This window comes from Haematobia irritans, chromosome 2 (genome assembly GCF_050003625.1).
Source record: "Haematobia irritans isolate KBUSLIRL chromosome 2, ASM5000362v1, whole genome shotgun sequence".
NCBI classification, from domain to species: domain Eukaryota; kingdom Metazoa; phylum Arthropoda; class Insecta; order Diptera; family Muscidae; genus Haematobia; species Haematobia irritans.
This window is the reverse complement of record NC_134398.1, coordinates 203622578-203641705: the sequence shown is the minus strand read 5'-3', so window position 1 is coordinate 203641705 and position 19128 is coordinate 203622578. Positions and strand designations below refer to the sequence as shown.

Below are 19128 nucleotides of genomic sequence, written 5' to 3'. Positions count from 1 at the left end.
CTTCCCACCATACTTAAAAACATTGTCCCTCTATCACTGTATTTTTCTCTTCTTATTAAGATAATAGTCCAAAATTTTTCATATACAGATTTTTTAAATTTATATTTATTTAAATATTTTTTATCATATTTTCAAAAAATATTTGCCAAATTTTGACAGTTTTTCGGAAGTTCATTTCTAGAAAAATCGATTTCATTGTTTGTTTCAGTATTCGTTATATTAAAGATTTGCTGTTGAGTAGTATTCCGGCTTTAATCAAATGTTAGAATTCCGATTTCTATTGATTCCAGTGTTTAAGTAAGGTTCTCAATCACTATTGCCATCTTTTTGATAGACGAACTTTTAGTCCATCTCTTGAAACCAAAACAGGAGCTGTGTGGAATTTGTATTCAACTTCCTTACGTGGCATTGCTTCAATATTGAAATTAGCTAAAATTTTTGCCAGTGCCAACTTAACGTTCACCACTCCCATACGCTGAGCTAAAATATCATAAAAAAGGCATCTTATTTGTTATAGATTTACAATGCGAATATAATTAAATAATCACCTATACAATGTCTTGGTCCTTCACCAAATGGCATAAAGGCCACAGGATCATAATCCATTGAGTCTTCAGCAAAACGTTCGGGTTTGTAATCCTGAGGATTGGGGAAATATTTGGGATCTCTATGCATACCCCACAAAGATATAATAATGCTGGTACCCTTTGGTATAATCAATTGTGTATTGGGTACTTGAAATTCTTTGGTGCACTTGCGATTAAGAAATGGTAGACCAGGATATTTACGGGTAGTTTCTACAAAATAATTGGTTGAGAAATTAATAGTGACGTGGGAGACAAAGTTTTCTATAGAAATAAAATGTGGACAAATTTTTTTATAAAAATACGATTTTGAAAAACATTTATATAGAAATAAAATGTTGACAAAATTGTTTATATAAATTTTCTAAATAATATTTTGAAAACCGTTTCTGGAGAAATAGGTTAGGTTAGGTTATGTGGCAGCCCGATGTATCAGGCTCACTTAGACTATTCAGTCCATTGTGATACCACATTTGGTGAACTTCTCTCTTATCACTGAGCGCTGCCTGATTCCATGTTAAGCTCAATGACAAGGGACCTCCTTTTTATAGCCGAGTCCGAACGGCGTTCCACATTCCAGTGAAACCTCTTAGAGAAGCTTTGAAACCCTCAGAAATGTCACCAGCATTACTGAGGTGGGATAATCCACCGCTGAAAAACTTTTTGGTGTTCGGTCGTAGCAGGAATCGAACCCACGACCTTGTGTGTGCAAGGTGGGCATGCTAACCATTGCACCACGGTGGCTCCCTTCTGTAGAAATAAAATCTTCACAAAATTTTTTATAGAAATAAAATTTTGACAACATATAACTACGGACATAAAATTTTGACAAAATTTTCAAATTAAATAAAATGTTGACAAAAATTTTTTATAAAAATAAAATTTTGACAAACATTTCTATAGAAATAAAATTTTGACAAAAGTTTCTACAGAAATAAAATTTTGACAAAATTTTCTATAGAAATAAAATTTTGATAAAATTTTGTTAAAATTTTTTTATAGAAACACAATTTTGATAAAATTTTTTATAGAACCAAAATTCTCTATAGAAATAAAACTTTTACAAACTTTTCTATAGAAAAAATTTTTGACAAAATTTTCTATAGAAATAACATTTTGACAAATTGTTCTATAGAAATAACATTTTGACAAGATTTTCTACAGAAATAAAATTTTGACAAAATTATCTATAGAAACACAATTTTGACAAAATTTTCTATAGAAATAACATTTTGACAAAATTTTTTTTGGAAATAAAATTTTCTATAGAAATAAAATTTTGACAAAATTTTCTATAGAAATAAATTTTAACAAAATTTTCTATTGAAAAAACATTTTGACAAAATTATCCATAGAAATAAAATTTTGACAAAATTTTCCATAGAAATAAAATTTTGACTAAATTTTCTATAGAAATAAAATTTTGACAAAATTTTCTATAGAAATAAAATTTTGACAAAATTTTCTATAGAAATAAAATTTTGACAACATTTTTAAAAAATAAAATTTTGACAAAACTTTCTATGGAAATAAAATTTTAACAAAATTTTCTATGGAAATAAAATTTTAAAAAAATTTTCTATAGAAATAAAATTTTGACGAAATTTTCTATAGAAATAAAATATTGACAAAATTTCCGATACAAATATAATTTTGACAAAATTTTGTATAGAAATAAAATTTTGACAAAATTTTCTATAGAAAAAAAATTTAACAACATTTTCTGTAGATTTGACAAAATTTTGTATAGAAATAAAATTTTGACAAAATTTTCTATTGAAATAAAATTTTGACAAAATTTTCTATAGAAATAAAATTTCCATAGAAATAAAACTTTGACAAGATTTTCTATGGAAATAAAATTTTGTCAACATTTTTTATAGACACCAAATTCTCACAAAATTTTCTAAACAAAAAAAATTTTGACAAAAATTTATATAGAAATAAAATTTTGACAAGATTTTCTATAGAAATAAAATTTTGACAAAATTTTCTATAGATATAAAATTTTGACAAAAGTTTGTACAGAAATAAAATTTTTATATAAATTTTCTAAATACAATTTTGACAAAATTTTCTAAATACAATTTTGACAAAATGTTCTATAAAATAAAATTTTGACAAAGTTTTCTATTGAAAAAAATTTTTAACAAAATTTTCTATTGAAATAAAATTTTGACAAAATTTTCTAAAATAATAAAATTTTGACAAAATTTTCAATAGAAATAAAATTTTAACAAAATTTTCTATAGAAGTAATATTTTGACTAAAAATTCTATAGAAATAAAATTTTCATAAAATTTTCTATAGAAATAAAATTTTGACAAAATTTTCTACAGAAATAAAATTTTAACAAAATTTTCTATAAACAACAATTTTGACAAAATTTTCTATAGAAATAAAATTTTGACAAAACTTTCTATAGAAATAAAATTTTGACAAAATTTTCTATAGAAATAAAATTTTGGCAAAATTTTCTATAAAAATACAATTTTGTCAAAATTGTATATAGATATAAAATTTTGACAAGATATTCTATAGAAATACATTTTAAACAAAATTTTCTATAGAAATAACATTCTGACAGCGTTTTCTAAAAAAATAACATTTTGATAAAATTTTGTTTAAAATAAAATTTTGACAAAATTTTCTATAGAAATAAAATTTCCATAGAAATAAAACTTTGACAAGATTTTCTATGGAAATAAAATGTTGTCAACATTTTTTATAGACACCAAATTCTCACAAAATTTTCTATACAAATAAAATTTTGACAAAATTGTATATAGAAATAAAATTTTGAAAAAATTTTCTATAGAAATAAAATTTTGAGAAAATCTTCAATACAAAATAAAATGTTAACAAAATTTTCTATAAAAGTAAAATTTTGACTAAAAGTTCTATAAAAATACATTTTTTATAAAATTTTCTACAGAAATAGAATTTTAACAAAATTTTCTATAGAAATAAAATTTTGACAAAATTTTCTATAGAAACAAAATTTTGACAAAAGTTCTATAGAAATAAAATGTTGACAAGATTTCTGTAGAAATAAAATTTTGACAAAACTTTTATATAAATTTTCTAAATAAAATTTTGACAGAACTTTCTATAGAAATAAAATTTTAATAAAATTTTCTATAGAAATAAAAATTTTGACAAACTTTTCTATAGTAATAAAATTTTGACAAAATTTTCAATACGAAATAAAATTTGACAAAATTTTCAATAGAAATAGAATTTTAACCAAATTTTCTATAGAAGTAATATTTTGACGAAAAATTCTATAGTAATAAAATTTTCATAAAATTTTCTATAGAAATAAAATTTTGACAACATTTTCTATAGAAATAAAATTTTGACAACATTTTCTATAGAAATAAAATTTTGACAAAATTTTTATTTAAATTTTCTAAAATAAAATTTTGACAAAACTTTCTATAGAAATTTAATAAAATTTTCTATAGAAATGAAATTTTAATAAAATTTTCTATAGAAATAAAATTTTGACAAAATTTTCTATAGTAATAAAATTTTGCCAAAATCTTCAATACAAAATTAAATTTGACAAAATTTTCAATAGAAAAATAATTTAACAAAATTTTCTATAGAAGTAATATTTTGACTAAAAATTCTATAGAAATAAAATTTTCATAAAATTTTCTATAGAAATAAAAATTTGACAAAATTTTCTACAGAAATAAAATTTTAAGAAAATTTTCTATAGAAATAAAATTTTCATAAAATTTTCTATAGAAATAAAATTTTCATAAAATTTTCTACAGAAATAAACAAAAATATAAATAACAAAATTTTTAATAGATATAAAATTTTGACAAAATTTTCTATAGAAATAAAATTTTGACAAAATTTTCTATAGAAATAAACTTTTGAGAAAATTTCTATAAAAATAAAATACTCAAAAATTTTGCCAAAATTATATTTCTATAGAAATACAATTATGGCAAAATTTTCTGTGGAAAAAATTTCAAATTATATAAAAGTTTTACAAAATTTTTTATAGAAACTAAATTTTCTATAGATATAAAATTTTAACAAAATTTTCTATAGGAAGAACATTTTGACAAATTTTTCTATAGAAATAAAATTTTTGTCAAACTTTTCTCTAGAAATAAATTTTAGGCAGAATTTTCTATAGAAAATTCAATTTTGCCAAAAATATTCACAAAATTTTTTATAGAAATGAAATGAACACCTCCCACCCGACCAGACACGAACAATTCAACAACAAACTCGACAGTGTCAGGAATTGTAGACGCATGACCGTCAGTCCAAGGCTACGACCGACCTAGGTAATCTGTATGTGTCGTATGTCTGTGTCTGGACGTATCTCCCAAACTGGCCACCTTCGTCACTATTAATATAGGTTTTAAGTTGATCTGTTTTTTTTTTTTTTTTTTTTTGTTTGTTTGAGGTTGTCTTACCCTTAACACACAAATCCAAATATTTCATATCCTGTATTGCCTCATATGTGTAACAGCTACGAGGTTTTAGATCATATTTCTTAAGAACTGCATCGACTTCTGTTTTGGCTTTCTCTAATATTTCCGGATACATGGCCAGTTCATAAATTGTAAAAGAGACCGTTGCTGCTGTAGTCTCCGAGCCAGCTATATAAAATACGAATGAATTTGCCACAATCATATCCAGAGACATGCCCTTTTGATTTTCCACCGTAGATGCCACTTTACTCGAGATACCGTCATTGTCATCGGAAATTTTACCAGTATTTTTCAATTGAATTAGAAGTTGAAGTAGATCTTTGCGCACCACATTATTCTTTTCACGAAAGTCAATTGTATCACTGACAATAACCTTGAGACGGGATGTTATTGGATCGGTTACACCCAGACGGGCTAGAAGACCAGCAAGTCTAAGAAATGATAAAAGTTTACAGTTGATTTTTTTTTGTGTTACGATAAAAAATATTAGCCGGTTACTCACGGTGTGAAAACGAAATTCGACAGATTTCTTAGACGTTGTATAGTTGAAGCTTTTCGGTTGCCCATTAATCGACCGTGCAAAAGTCGAAATTCATTTTGGGGATTTGAAAAACTATCAATGTCCAAACCGAATATAACCGAAGCAACGATGTCGACAGCATAGCTGAAAGATGGGAAGATTTTTATATTTTATATAGAGAGATAAAATTATATTTCCAAAATGAATTGTGGTTAAACTCTTCTTTTAAATCTGCCATTTAGAGATCCAAGGAGTAACCGTCATTTTTTACTGAGGCTGATATATATATGATCCTCCCGATTTTTTTTTACTGAATTCTTAGGAATACTTACGTTGTAAATATGCTCTTAATCTCCAGAGTATGACTCTGGCCATCTGCCAATTCCTTTTCCAAATATTTGACCAATTTATCCCCTACATCATCTACGGTTCCAAACATCGCTTTCAATTTTCCCGATGAAAATGATGGTGTTAATTTTGTTCGTAAATTACGCCATGATTGTCCCTCTAAATTGAAAAGATTAGCCGACAGGGGATCATTCTTTTCATCCACATATAGGCCACGATCATGAAAACTACCGAAGTCGGTAGTTAAAATTTGTCTCGCCAATTCAGCATCCCGCACTAAGAGTGTGGGTTTCACAAACATATAAAATCCCACAATTTTCTCTTGAAATCTTTCATATAAATCGGCTATGACCAAACCAAAGGGTCTTTCTTTATGGAATACTTGAGCCATCGAACCATAAGGTACACGAGGTTGATCTGCGGCAAAGCCCATTCGTTGCCATTTGGAAAAATGACGTTTTCCAAACACATATAAGGCTGTCAAGCCTATTAACAATAATAATGAAATTAGCATATTTTGTCGTTAAAATAGACAGTTATTTATTTTTTTTTTTTTTTTAAATACAACTTTAACGATTGATATGTAACTGTCTGTTGTTTCAGTTAATATTGCGCGTCTTATCCAGTATACGTTCCTTTGAAAACTGATTGAATTGTAGTGCAAGTAGATGCATAACAACTGCATTCTCTCTAGAATATGAAAATTTAATTGTTGTGTTGCGTTTTCATTATTATCTCTCTGGTGTTCATTTAATTGCAAAAATTGATCATGTACGAATATACATATTTGTATTAAATTATAGAGATAAACAACTCGTAGCAATAAGCGAATATTGACAAAATCATTATATACACATTTTTCCAAGGGAACTTTCATTTGTTTCATATCTTGTATGCATAGCAAAAGATTTGTAAACACTTGAGAACTTTTGTCTGCTTATAAAATACATTTATGCCACACCCTGAGCAACACTGTATGCCTCGGAGTAATGTCTTAATGACTATATCTATGAAATTTTCTTTAAAGACAAAATTTTCAATAAATTTTCTCTAAGCAGAAAATTTCTATGATATTTTTTCCTAATGACAAAATGTCGATGAAATTTTTTCTAAGGACAAAATTGCTATGAAAATTTCTCTAACAACAAAATTTCTATGAAATTTTCTCTACAGACAAAATTTCTATGAAATTTTCTCTAAAGTCAAAATATCTATGAGCATTTCTTTAAAGACAAAATTTCTATGGAATTTTCTTTAAAGCAAAATTTCTATGAAATTTTTTCTAAATACAAAATTTCTATTAAATTTCCTCTAAAAATAACATGTTTATGGAATTTTCTTTAATGCAAAATTTCTATGAAATTTTCTCTAGAGACACAATTTTTTATGAAATTTTCTCTAAAAATAAAATTTCTATGGAATTTTCCTTAATGCAAAATTTCTATGGAATTTTCTTAAATGCTAAATTTCTATGAAATTTTCTCTAAAGCAAAATTTCTATGAAATTTTCTCTAAAGCAAAATTTCTATGAAATTTTCTCTAAAGACAAAATTTCTGTGAAATTTCTTCTAAAAACAAAATGTTTATGGAATATTCTCTATAGACAAAATGTCTATGGAATTTTCTCTAAAGAAAAAATTTCTACGAATGTTTCTCTAAAGACAAAATTTCTATGAAATTTTCCCTAGATACAAAATCTTTATGGAATATTTTCTAATGACAAAATTTCTATGAAATTTTCTTTAAAAGCAAAATTTCTATGAAATTTTCTCTAACAAACAAAATTTCTAAGAAATTTTCTGTACAGACAAAATTTCTACGAATTTTTCTCAAAAGGCAAACTTTCTATGTAATTTTCTCTAAAGACATAATTTCTATGAAATTTTCTCTAGAGACAAAATTTTTATGGAACATTTTCCAAAGCCAAAATTTTATGAAATTTTCTCTAAACACAAAATGTCGATGAAATTTTAACTAAAGACAAAATTTCTAAGGAATTTTCTCCAAAGACAAAATTTCTATGGAATTTTCTCTAGAGACAAAATTTTTATACGATTTTCTCTAACAAAAAAATTCCTATGGAATTTTCTTTAATGCAAAATTTCTATGAAATTTTCTCTAAAAATAAAATTTCTATAAAATTTTCTCCAAAGACAAAATTTCTATGAAATTTTCTCTAAAAGCAAAATTTCTATGGAATTTTCTTTAATGCAAAATTTCTATGAAATTTTCTGTAGAGACACATTTTTTATGAAATTTTCTCTAAACAAAAAATTTTTATGGAATTTTCTTTAATGCAAAATTTCTATGGACTTTTCTTTAATGCAACATTTCTTTTAAATTTTCTCTAAAGACAAAATTTCTATGAAATCGTCTCTAAAAACAAAATTTCTATGAAATTTTCTCTAGAGACAAAATGTTTATGGAATATTCTCTAAAGACAAAATTTCTATGGAATTTTCTCTAATGACAAAATTTCAATAAAAATTTCTCTAAAGAAAACATTTCTATGAATGTTTCTCTAAAGACAACATTTCAATAAAAATTTCTCTAAAGAAAACATTTCTATGAATGTTTCTCTAAAGACAAAATGTCGATGAAATTTTAACTAGAGACAAAGTTTTTATGGAATATTCTCTAAAGACAAAATTTCTGTGGAATTTTCTTCAAAGACAAAATTTGTATGAAATTTTCTCTAAAGACAAAATGTCTATGGAATTTTCTCTAAAGACAAAATTTCAATAAAAATTTCTCTAAAGAAAACATTTCTATGAATTTTTCTCTAAAGACAAAATTTCAATAAAAATTTCTCTAAAGAAAACATTTCTATGAATGTTTCTCTAAAGACAAAATGTCGATGAAATTTTAACTAGAGACAAAGTTTTTATGGAATATTCTCTAACGACAAAATTTCTGTGGAATTTTCTTCAAAGACAAAATTTCTATGAAATTTCCTCTAAGGACAAAATGTCTATAAAATTTTCTCTAACGACAAAACTTTTATGAAATTTTCTCTAAAGCCAAAATTTCTATGAAATTTTTTCTAAAGACAAAGTTTGTGTGAAATTTTCTCTAAAAGCAAAATTTCTATGAAATTTACTCTAAAAGCAAAATTTCTATAGAATTTTCTTTAATGCAAAATTTCTATGAAATTTTCTCTAAAAGCAAAATTTCTATGAAATTTTCTCTAAAAACAAAATTTCTATGAAATTTTCTCTAAACACAAAATGTCGATGAAAATTTTTCTAAAGACAAAATTTCTATAGAATTTTCTCTAAAGACAAAATTTCTTAGGAATTTTCTCCAAAAACAAAATTTCTAAGAAATTTTCTCTAAAAGCAAAATTTCTATAGAATTTTCTTTAATGCAAAATTTCTATGAAATTTTCTCTAAAAGCAAAATGTTTCTACATTCAAAATTTCTATGAAATTTTCTCCAAAGACAAAATTTCTATGAAATTTTCTCTAAAAGCAAAATTTCTATGGAATTTTCTTTAAAGCAAAAATTCTATGACATTTTTCTAGAGACAAAATTTCTATGAAATTTTCTCTAAAAGCAAAATTTCTATGGAATTTTCTTTAAAGCAAAAATTCTATGACATTTTTTCTAGAGACAAAATTTGTATAAAATTTTCTTTAAAAGCAAAATTTCTATGGAATTTTCTTTAATGCAACATTTCTATAAAATTTTCTCTAAAGACAAAATTTTTATGAAATTTTCTCTAAAAACAAAATTTTCTCCAACAGCCAAATTTTTATGAAATTTTCTCTAAAAACAAAATTTCTATGAAATTTTCTCAAAAAATAAAATTTCTCTGAATTTTTCTCTAAAGCCACAATTTCTATGAACATTTCTCTAAAAAAAACTTTCTCTAAAGACAAAATTTCTATGCATTTTCTCTAAGGACAAAACTTGTATGAATTTTCTATAAAGACACAATTTCTATGAAATTTTCTTCTCTAAAGACAAAATTTCTAAGGAATTTTCTCCAAAGACAAAATTTCTATGGAATTTTCTCTAGACACAAAATTTTCTCTAAAAGCAAAATTTTTATGGAGTTTCCTTTAAATTTCTAAGGAATTTTCTCTAAAAACAAAATTTCTATGAAATTTACTCTAAACACAAAATTGCTATGAATATTTCTGTAAAGACAAAATTTCTATGAAATTTTCTCAAAAAATAAAATTTCTATGAATTTTTCTCTAAAGCCAAAATTTCTATGAAAATTTCTCTAAAAAAAAAACTTTCTCTAAAGACAAAATTTCTATGCATTTTCTCTAAGGACAAAACTTGTATGGATTTTCTCTAAAGACACAATTTCTATGAAATTTTCTTCTCTAAAGACAAAATTTCTAAGGAATTTTCTCCAAAGACAAAATTTCTATTTTTTTCTAGAGACAAAATTTTTATGAAATTTTCTCTAAAAGCTAAATTTTTATGGAGTTTCCTTTAAATTTCTAAGGAATTTTCTCTAAAAGTAAAATTTGTATTAAATTTTCTTTAAAAGCAAAATTTCTATTAAATTTTCTCTAAAGACAAAATTTCTATGAAATGTTCTCTAAAAACAAAATTTCTATGAAATTTACTCTAAACACAAAATTGCTATGAATATTTCTGTAAAGACAAAATTTCAATGAAATTTTCTCAAAAAATAAAATTTCTATTAATTTTTCTCTAAAAACAAAATTTCTATGAAAATTTCTCTAAAAAAAACATTCTCTAAAGACAAAATTTTTATGCATTCTCGCTAAAGACACAATTTGTATGAAATTTTCTTCTATAAAGATAAATTTTTAACAAAGTTTTATGGACAAATATTCTATGAAATTTCCTCTAAAAGAAATTTCATTAAAGGCTATTTGAACAAAACCAAATTTCTTCATCCGAACAAATGCCTCAATGAAAATCTCAAACTAAATTACCTCCATTATGAGCTAAATACTTCCTTAACAGCAGTGATAAAATCAAAAGGGGTCGTTACTTTATTTCTTCTTCTCTATGCATTCATGGACCATTTTTATTTCTCGCCGAGGTCTTGGCAACCTCCCCATTTTCGTACCTTGACTGAAGTCTCAGCGCTAAGTGGTCTTTCCTTACAAATTAAATGATTAACACACAACTTCCGGCGAGACATTGTAAAAGTGTTAAGATCACTTCAGCTACTTTTGTGGGTGGGAACTTTAGTGGGACTATTAAGCTGGAGTGTACTTTTGGGTTATTAAATTACCATTTTTCAAGAGCATAACTTTTCAGGCATTTATGAAATTATTCCCAAAGTATAGGAAAAACAAAAAAGCAATTTTTAACACTTTAGTAAAAGTAAGTAATTTGTGGCTGTAACAAAACTTAGTCATAAAAGTGCTGATAGAAGTGCTGCGGAAAAGAAGACATAAAAGAACAAAACAATTACAAAAGTATAGGAAAGTATACAAAAAGAAAAATATTTCAAAGAAGAACAATTTGGATTAATTTAAAAATTTAACTCTCTTATTCTGGTCTAAAACTCAATTTATAATCGATTGATTGTTTTCAGAGAAATTTTATCTTTAAAGAAATTTTCATAGAAATTTTGTCTTTAGACATAATTTCATAAAAATTTTGTTTTTAGAGAAACTTTTATAGAAATGTTGTCTATAGAGAAAATTTCATAGAAAGTTCGTTTGTTGAGAAAAATTCGTAGAAATTTTGCCTGTAGAGAAAATTTCTTAGAAATTTTGTTCAAAGAGAAAATTTCACAGAAATTTTGTCTTTAGAGAAAATTTCATAGAAATTTTGTCTTTAGAGGAAATTTCATAGAAATTTTGTCCTTTAAGATAAGTTCGTAGAAATTTTGCCTGTAGAGATAATTTCATAAAAATTTTATCTTTAAGGAAATTTCATAGAAATTATGTCTTTAGAGAAAATTTCATAGAAATTTTGTCTTTTGAGAAAAATTCGTAGAAATTTTGCCTGTAGAGAAAATTTCATAGAAATTTTGTTTTTAGAGAAAATTTCATAGAAATTTTGTCTTTAGAGAAATTTCACAGAAATTTTGTGCTTTGAGAAAATTTCATAAAATTTTTGTCTTTTGAGAAAAGTTTGTAGAATTTTACCTGTAGAGAAAATTTCTTAGAAACTTTTTCGCTGGAGAAAATTTCATTCAAAATAATGTTTTTAGAAAAAATTTCATAGAATTTTTTTCGTTAGGGAAAATTTCATAGAAATTTTGTCTTCAGAGAAAATTTCATAGAAATTTTGTCTTTAGAGAAAATTTCATAGCAATTTTGTCTTTAGAGAAAATTTCATAGCAATTTTCTCTTAAGAGAAAATTTTATATAAGTTTTGCCTTTATAGAAAATTTCATTAAAATTATGTCTTTAGAGGAAATTTCATAGACACTTTGTCTATTAGAAAAAATTTTATAGAAACCTTGTCGTTCATAAAAATTTTTTTTTAGAGAAAATTTCATAAAAATTTTATCGTTAGAGAAAATTTCATAAAAATTTTGTCTTTTAAGAAAAGTTCGTAGAAATTTTGCCTGTAGAGAATTTTTTTAGAAATTTTGTTGTAGGAGAAAATTTCATAGAAATTTTGTCTTTGGAGAAATTTTCATAGCAATTTTGTCTTTAGAGAAATTTTCATAGCAATTTTGTCTTTAAAGCAATTTTTATAGCAATTTTGTCTTTAGAGAAAATTTTATAGAAGTTTTGCCTTTACAGAAAATTTCATAGACATTTTGTCTTTAGAAACAATTTTATAGAAATTTTGTCGTTGGAGAAAATTTCATAGAAATTTTGTTTTTAGAGAAAATTTCATAGATTTTTTTCGTTAGGGAAAATGTCATAGAAATTTTGTCTTTAGAGACAATTTCATAGAAATTTTGTCTTTAGAGAAATTTTCATAGCAATTTTGTCTTTAGAGAAATTTTCATAGCAATTTTGTCTTAAGAGAAAATTTTATAGAAGTATTGCCTTTATAGAAAATTTCACTAAAATTGTGTCTTTAGAGGAAATTTCATAGACATTTTGTCTTTAGAACAAATTTTATAGAAACGTTGTCGTTCATAAAAATTGTGTTCTTAGAGAAAATTTCATAAAAATTATGTCTTTTAAGAAAAGTTCGTAGAAATTTTGTCTTTTAAGAAAAGTTCGTAGAAATTTTGCCTGTAGAGAAAATTTTTTAGAAATTTCATAAAAAGTTTGTCGTTAGAGAAAATTTCATAGAAATTTTGTCTTTAGAGAAATTTTCATAGCAATTTTATCTTTAGAGAAAATTTCATAGAAATTTTGTCTTTAGAGAAATTTTCATAGCAGTTTTGTCTTTAAAGCAATTTTTATAGCAATTTTATCTTAAGAGAAAATTTCATAGATATTTTGTCTTAAAAGAAAATTTTATAGAAGTGTTGCCTTTACAGAAAATTTCATTAAAATTTTGTCTGTAGAGGAAATTTCATAGACATTTTGTCTTTAGAAAAAATTTTATAGAAATTTTGTCGTTGGAGAAAATTTTATAGAAATTTTGTTTTTAGCGAAAATTTCATAGAATTTTTTTCGTTAGGGAAAATTTCATAGAAATTTGGTCTTTAGAGACAATTTCATAGAAATTTTGTCTTTAGAGAAATTTTCATAGCAATTTTGTCTCTAGAAAAATTTTCATAGCAATTTTGTCTTAAAAGAAAATTTTATAGAAGTTTTGCATTTATAGAAAATTTCATTAAAATTTTGTCTTTAGAGGAAATTTCATAGACATTTTGTCCTAAGAAAAAATTTTATAGAAACGTTGTCGTTCATAAAAATTTTGTTTTTAGAGAAAATTTCACAAAAATTTTATCGTTAGAGAAAATTTCATAAAAATTTTGTCTTTACAGAATGTTTCTTAGAAATTTCATAAAAAATCAAAATGGTAGTTTTTTTACTGCTTCGTAGATTAGTAGAATTCTTGGTATTTTGGAAGATTTTGCAAAATCTCCACAAATTTGCCATCGAAATAAAATTTTGACAAAAAATGTCTCTAGGAATAAGATTTTGACAACACATTGCAATTTTGTCTTTAGAGAAATTCCATAGAAATTTTGTTTTTAAAGAAAATTCTATAGAAATTAAGTTTTTAGAGAAATGTTGTCTTTAGAAAAATTTTAATTTTAGAGAAAATTTCTGAGTAATTTTTTATTTGATAAAATCTTACAGGTATTATGTTTTTTGATTAAATTTCATAAAAATTTTGTCTTTGGAGAAATTTTCATAGCAATTTTGTGTTTAGAGAATTTTTCATAGCAATTATGTCTTTAAAGCAATCTTAAGAGAAAATTTCATAGATATTTGGTCTTAAGAGAAAATTTTATAGAAGTTTTCATTAAAATTTTTTACAGAAAATTTCATTAAAATTTTGCCTGTAGAGGAAATTTCATAGACATTTTGTCTTTAGAAAAAAATTTATAGAAACGTTGTCATTCATAAAAATTTTGTTTTTAGAGAAAATTTCATAAAAATTTTGTTTTTAAAGAATGTTATATAGAAATTTCATAAAAAATCAAAATGGTAGTTTTTTTTACTGCTTCGTAGATTAGTAGAATCCTCTCCACAAATTTGCTATCGAAATAAAATTTTGACAAAAAATTTCTCTAGGAATAAGAATTTCCATAGAAATTTTGTTTTTAAAGAAAATTCTATAGAATTTATGTTTTTAGAGAAATTTTGACTTTAGAGAAATTTTAATTTTAGAGAAAATTTCTGAGTAATTTGTTATTTGATAAAATCTAACAGGTATTACATTTTTGGATTTAATTTCATAAAAATTTTGTGTATGGAGAAAATTTCATAGAAATTTGGTCTATGGAGGAAATTTCACAGAAATTTTGTCTTCAGAAAAAAATTTCATAGAAATTTTGAAATTTTCCTAGAAATTTTGACATTTTTTTTTCCTAGAAATTTTTTTACATTTCATAGAATTTTTTTCCTTTAACCATTATAAAATTCGAAAGTGTTTTTCATGTCTCATTTTGTTAATTATTCCTTCCAAATAATCTGAGATCGGCGATTATTTTATATTAATTTTGATGACAGTGAATCATTTCACTTATTTCAGTTCTGAGAAATTTCAATTCAAATCATTGACAATTGAAATGTTTACTTTCATCACATTTAACTTTTATTGTTATTTGTTGTCTTATTATTATTATTGTTTATTCTTAAGTGCAATTTATTTTAGGGACAAGCAAAACAAAAGCAAAAAACCCGTTTGTTGTGTATAATTTAAAGAATGAGAAAAAAAATATAAGAACAATTCCTTCTCTTTATAAGTAAATTTCACATTAACATGTAAATTAAGGTGTACAATTTTCCCATGCCTCAGTAGCAAATACCGAACAAAATTTTTATTTGTTTATTAATTATATCATGTGAAATTCTCACGGAAAGTTTAAGGGAATATTTTTATATCATGGAAAAATGATTGAAGGCCAATGTTCGAAATGTTTGACAATAATACGAGGGTACAGAATGAGAAAAAAACATTATCATATAAAATTTTTTCATAAAAAATACGATAATGAAACATTTTATATTATTGAATACAGCATATATAGATCAAATTGGGAAAATTGTGATTTTATTAATTAGGGTTTATACTGATTTTTTTTTGTTATACTAATTAATTATTACGGCATTAATTATTCCTTTTCTATGCCATTCAGTTTTCTGTTTTAAATTTTTACGACCAACAAACACAAATTTTAATTAACACTTTAATGTAATTAAAATTTTCCAATTATACATAAATTTCTGGAAATGTTTTAAAACATATGTATAAAGAATGTTTTTAATAAAATTTATTCTCTTCTCAAAACGCAACCTTGAAAAAGAAACCACAAATGATAGTTTCTTCATCACTAGGGTTGCCAGATTTGTATTTTTTTGCACGTTCAAAGGATATAAATGCCGATTTTGTAAAAACAAATCTGTCTATATTGTAAATGTCAACTCTATGGATGATACGGAAAGAAACGGTGGCTGTTATGTATTGCAACCTACTTCAGGTTGCTATCGCATCTCAACCATTAGTCTGACAGCTGACATATTTATTTCAATTGCAGTTCATTTGATTGCTTTACGAACGCATTGTGATCTATTGCATTCTGAAATAAACTTATTTGTAATGGAATTGAAGTGCGATAGTGTGATTGCTATTACATATTTGGGTGGAAAAACTTTTTAGAATGTTGGTCTATAGAGAGAACTGCATAGAAATTTTGTCTTTAAAGGGAATTTCATAGAAATTTTCATAGTACACTGGTAGGAAAAGTTTCGTTATATTAATGAAATGTGTCATTAAAATTGAGCCAATGAAACAAATTCATTGATATAACGAAATTTTTCGTTATTATAACGAATTTTCTGTTAGTCAACGAAACGTTTCGTACTATTAACGAATATTTTCATTGTTTTAATGAAAATGTTTCGTTGTATCAATGAAAAATTTTCGTTGGCTCAATTTTAATGAGATTTTCTTTGTGTGTAATTGAGTCATTATAGAAAATTTCATAGAAATTTGTCTTTACAGAAAATTTTATAGAAATTTAGTCTTTAGAGAATATATCATAGAAATTTTGTATTTAGAGAAAATTTCATAGAAATTATGTTTTTAGAAAAAAATTCATAGAAATTTAGTCTTTACAGAAAATTTCATAGACATATTGTTTTTAGAGAAAATTTTATAGAAATTTAGTCTTTAGACAATATATCATTCAAACTTTGTCTATAGAGAAAATTTTATGGAAATTTTGTATTTAGAGGAAATTTTATAGCAATTTTGTCTTTAGAGAGAATTTCATAGAAATTTTGTTTTTAGAGATCATTTCATAGAAATTTTATCTTTAGAGAAAATTTTATAGACATTTTGTTTTTAGAAAAAATTTCATAGAAATTTTGTCTTTAGAGAAAATTTTTATTATTTTATTTTATTTATTCATTCAGAGCATGTAATTCTAAGCCTATTTGGCCAAAACAAAGCAATTACAATGGACTACTCGCTAGGTCTTCATACAATATTATTAAAGTAAATACTCAAATATGGCTCACAAAAGTATTGAAACAATCTGTTTCACTAATTTCGAATTAAAAAACAAGAATATGTGAAAAAAAAACTAACAAGTATTTATAAAAGTTCCCAATGCAAACATCCAGAATTTATAGTTGAGTAACTACTCGATTATATCTCACGAAAATATTGAATTAATTTGTTTCGATAAGTTTTCGTATTCAAACAAAATGTTTTTAATGTATCAGGGAGACAGTTGAAAAGTCTGGCTATGCGAGTCTGAAATGATTTGTTCATGTAGCCCCTAGCATTCGAAATTATAAGCTGATTTGTTCTGCGAGAACGGGTAAAATGGAACAAATGTACTAAAAAAGAAGGTGATTGTTGCTTGTAAACATTATAAAAAAGAATTATCGAACGGATGTCAATATAACGCCAGAATGAACACCCCAGAAAATGCTTAGCAGATGCAGATACATGATCGAATCGTCTAAGAGAATACAGATAACGAACTACTCGGTTAAATGCAAGCACAAGAGGTTTCATATTCTCCTTTGAAGTACCACAAAACACCTCAATGCAGTACAGAAAGTGAGGCATGATCAAAGCGTGGACCAACATTCTCTTAATATGAAAAGGTAGTACTAAATCCGTGTTATATAGACGACGAAGGGCAAGGTGGGTGTGAGCAACCACGTTGTCAATATGCGTAACAAATGATAGTCTATTATCTATAGTGACACCTAAGCATTTAGTGGTCTGAACAAAGTTAATCGTCTGGGAGTCATAAATCAAATTAATATCCCCAGAACTATTAGGGGAAAACAGCATTGCCTTAGTCTTTGTCGGGTTCACTGATAATCTATTCAAAGTCATCCATGACAATACCAAGTTCATCACATGGTCAATTTTCGCCTGCAGCACGTCGGTAAAGTGGCTCTCTCTGAATATCATCCGCATAGGAAAATGGCATACACCATTCTCCAACATGATCAAAAAAGTCATTAATAAATGTAATAAATAATAAAGGACCCAGGACCGAGCCCTGTGGAACACCGCTTCGCACAGGGAGGACATCAGAAGCCAAATCTTTAACTTGGACAAACTGGCGCCTATCCGTCAAATATGAATTGATGAGCCTACATGCAGTCGAAGAGAATTTATAGATGGAATGAAGCTTTCGGATCAAAATGATGTGGTCTATCCGATCAAATGCCTTCACAAGGTCGAGAGACAGTAAAACACTAGTCTTATGGTTTGCATAATTGCATCTGATGGAATCAGTCAGACCTACCAACAACATAGCCGAACTTCTGTGACTCCTAAAACCACACTGAACATCGCTGAGCAAGTTGTTACGCTCCAAATAATCCGACATTTGACTTTTTAAAACATATTCGACCACCTTCGACAATATAGTCAACAATGATATTGGACGATACATATCCGAAGATGTGGGGTCAGACTTTTTCTTGATCGGTACAACTCTACCGATTTTCCAGCCGCTAGGAAAGGAGGAGGTCATAATAATAGTATTTACCAAATGAAGGAAGTATCCCGACAAGAGAGGAAAAATTATCTTAAAAAATTTCAAAGGATACCCGTCACAGCCTGGTGCATTAGACTTAATTTGCCCGAAAGCCGTAAAAAGATCATCGGATGAGATACAATTAAAAGAAAACCCAGTTTCATCAAAATTGATCGTACGCTCTCCTTCTACAGTGGGACCCAACTGGTTACGCACAAAAGCCGAATTCAAATCATTAACATCATTCACTGAAGCATGACCAGTACGAAAATCATCATCACTTACTAGTCCATCCCCCCTGATTACATTCCACATCGCCTTCGGACTCAAACATTCTCGAAACATAGAAGCATGGGACTTGCATTTCATCCTTCTCTTGACAGTCTTAGCACGATTGCGGGCCCTACAAAAAACCCGCCAATTCTCTTCATTCCTCTCGCGATGGAATGCCCTATAGGCAGAATCTGCCAATGACTGGTGATACCGAACTTCAGGGGAGTTAATCCAATCATGTGTCCCGCGTGAAGAGGGCCTAGCAACCCTTCTGGGAAAGGCCGAGTGGATGACATTAATACCATTCATCAATACATCGAGCTGGAAATTCACATCTGAAGATTCATATATGCCCGCAAAGCCCGCCAATTGCATGAGCGAATCTAACTCGTTGGAATC

General features: G+C 26.0%; 2 protein-coding genes across 5 annotated transcripts in view; one reads left to right on the top strand and one right to left on the bottom strand.

Moving 5' to 3' along the window:
* MESR3 (misexpression suppressor of ras 3) overlaps positions 1-19128 on the top strand; it is a 370784-nt gene that overhangs the window by 311362 nt on the left and 40294 nt on the right. The gene's annotated exons all lie outside the window — the stretch shown is intronic.
* LOC142226957 (cytochrome P450 6d1-like) lies at positions 75-6563 on the bottom strand. The gene is made up of 5 exons (XM_075297223.1): positions 5900-6563; positions 5550-5711; positions 5030-5478; positions 549-797; positions 75-480 (listed from the first exon to the last, which is right to left on the bottom strand). The coding sequence occupies exons 1-5, from the start codon at positions 6427-6429 to the stop codon at positions 314-316; spliced, it is 1557 nt and encodes a 518-aa protein (XP_075153338.1). The 5' UTR covers positions 6430-6563; the 3' UTR covers positions 75-313.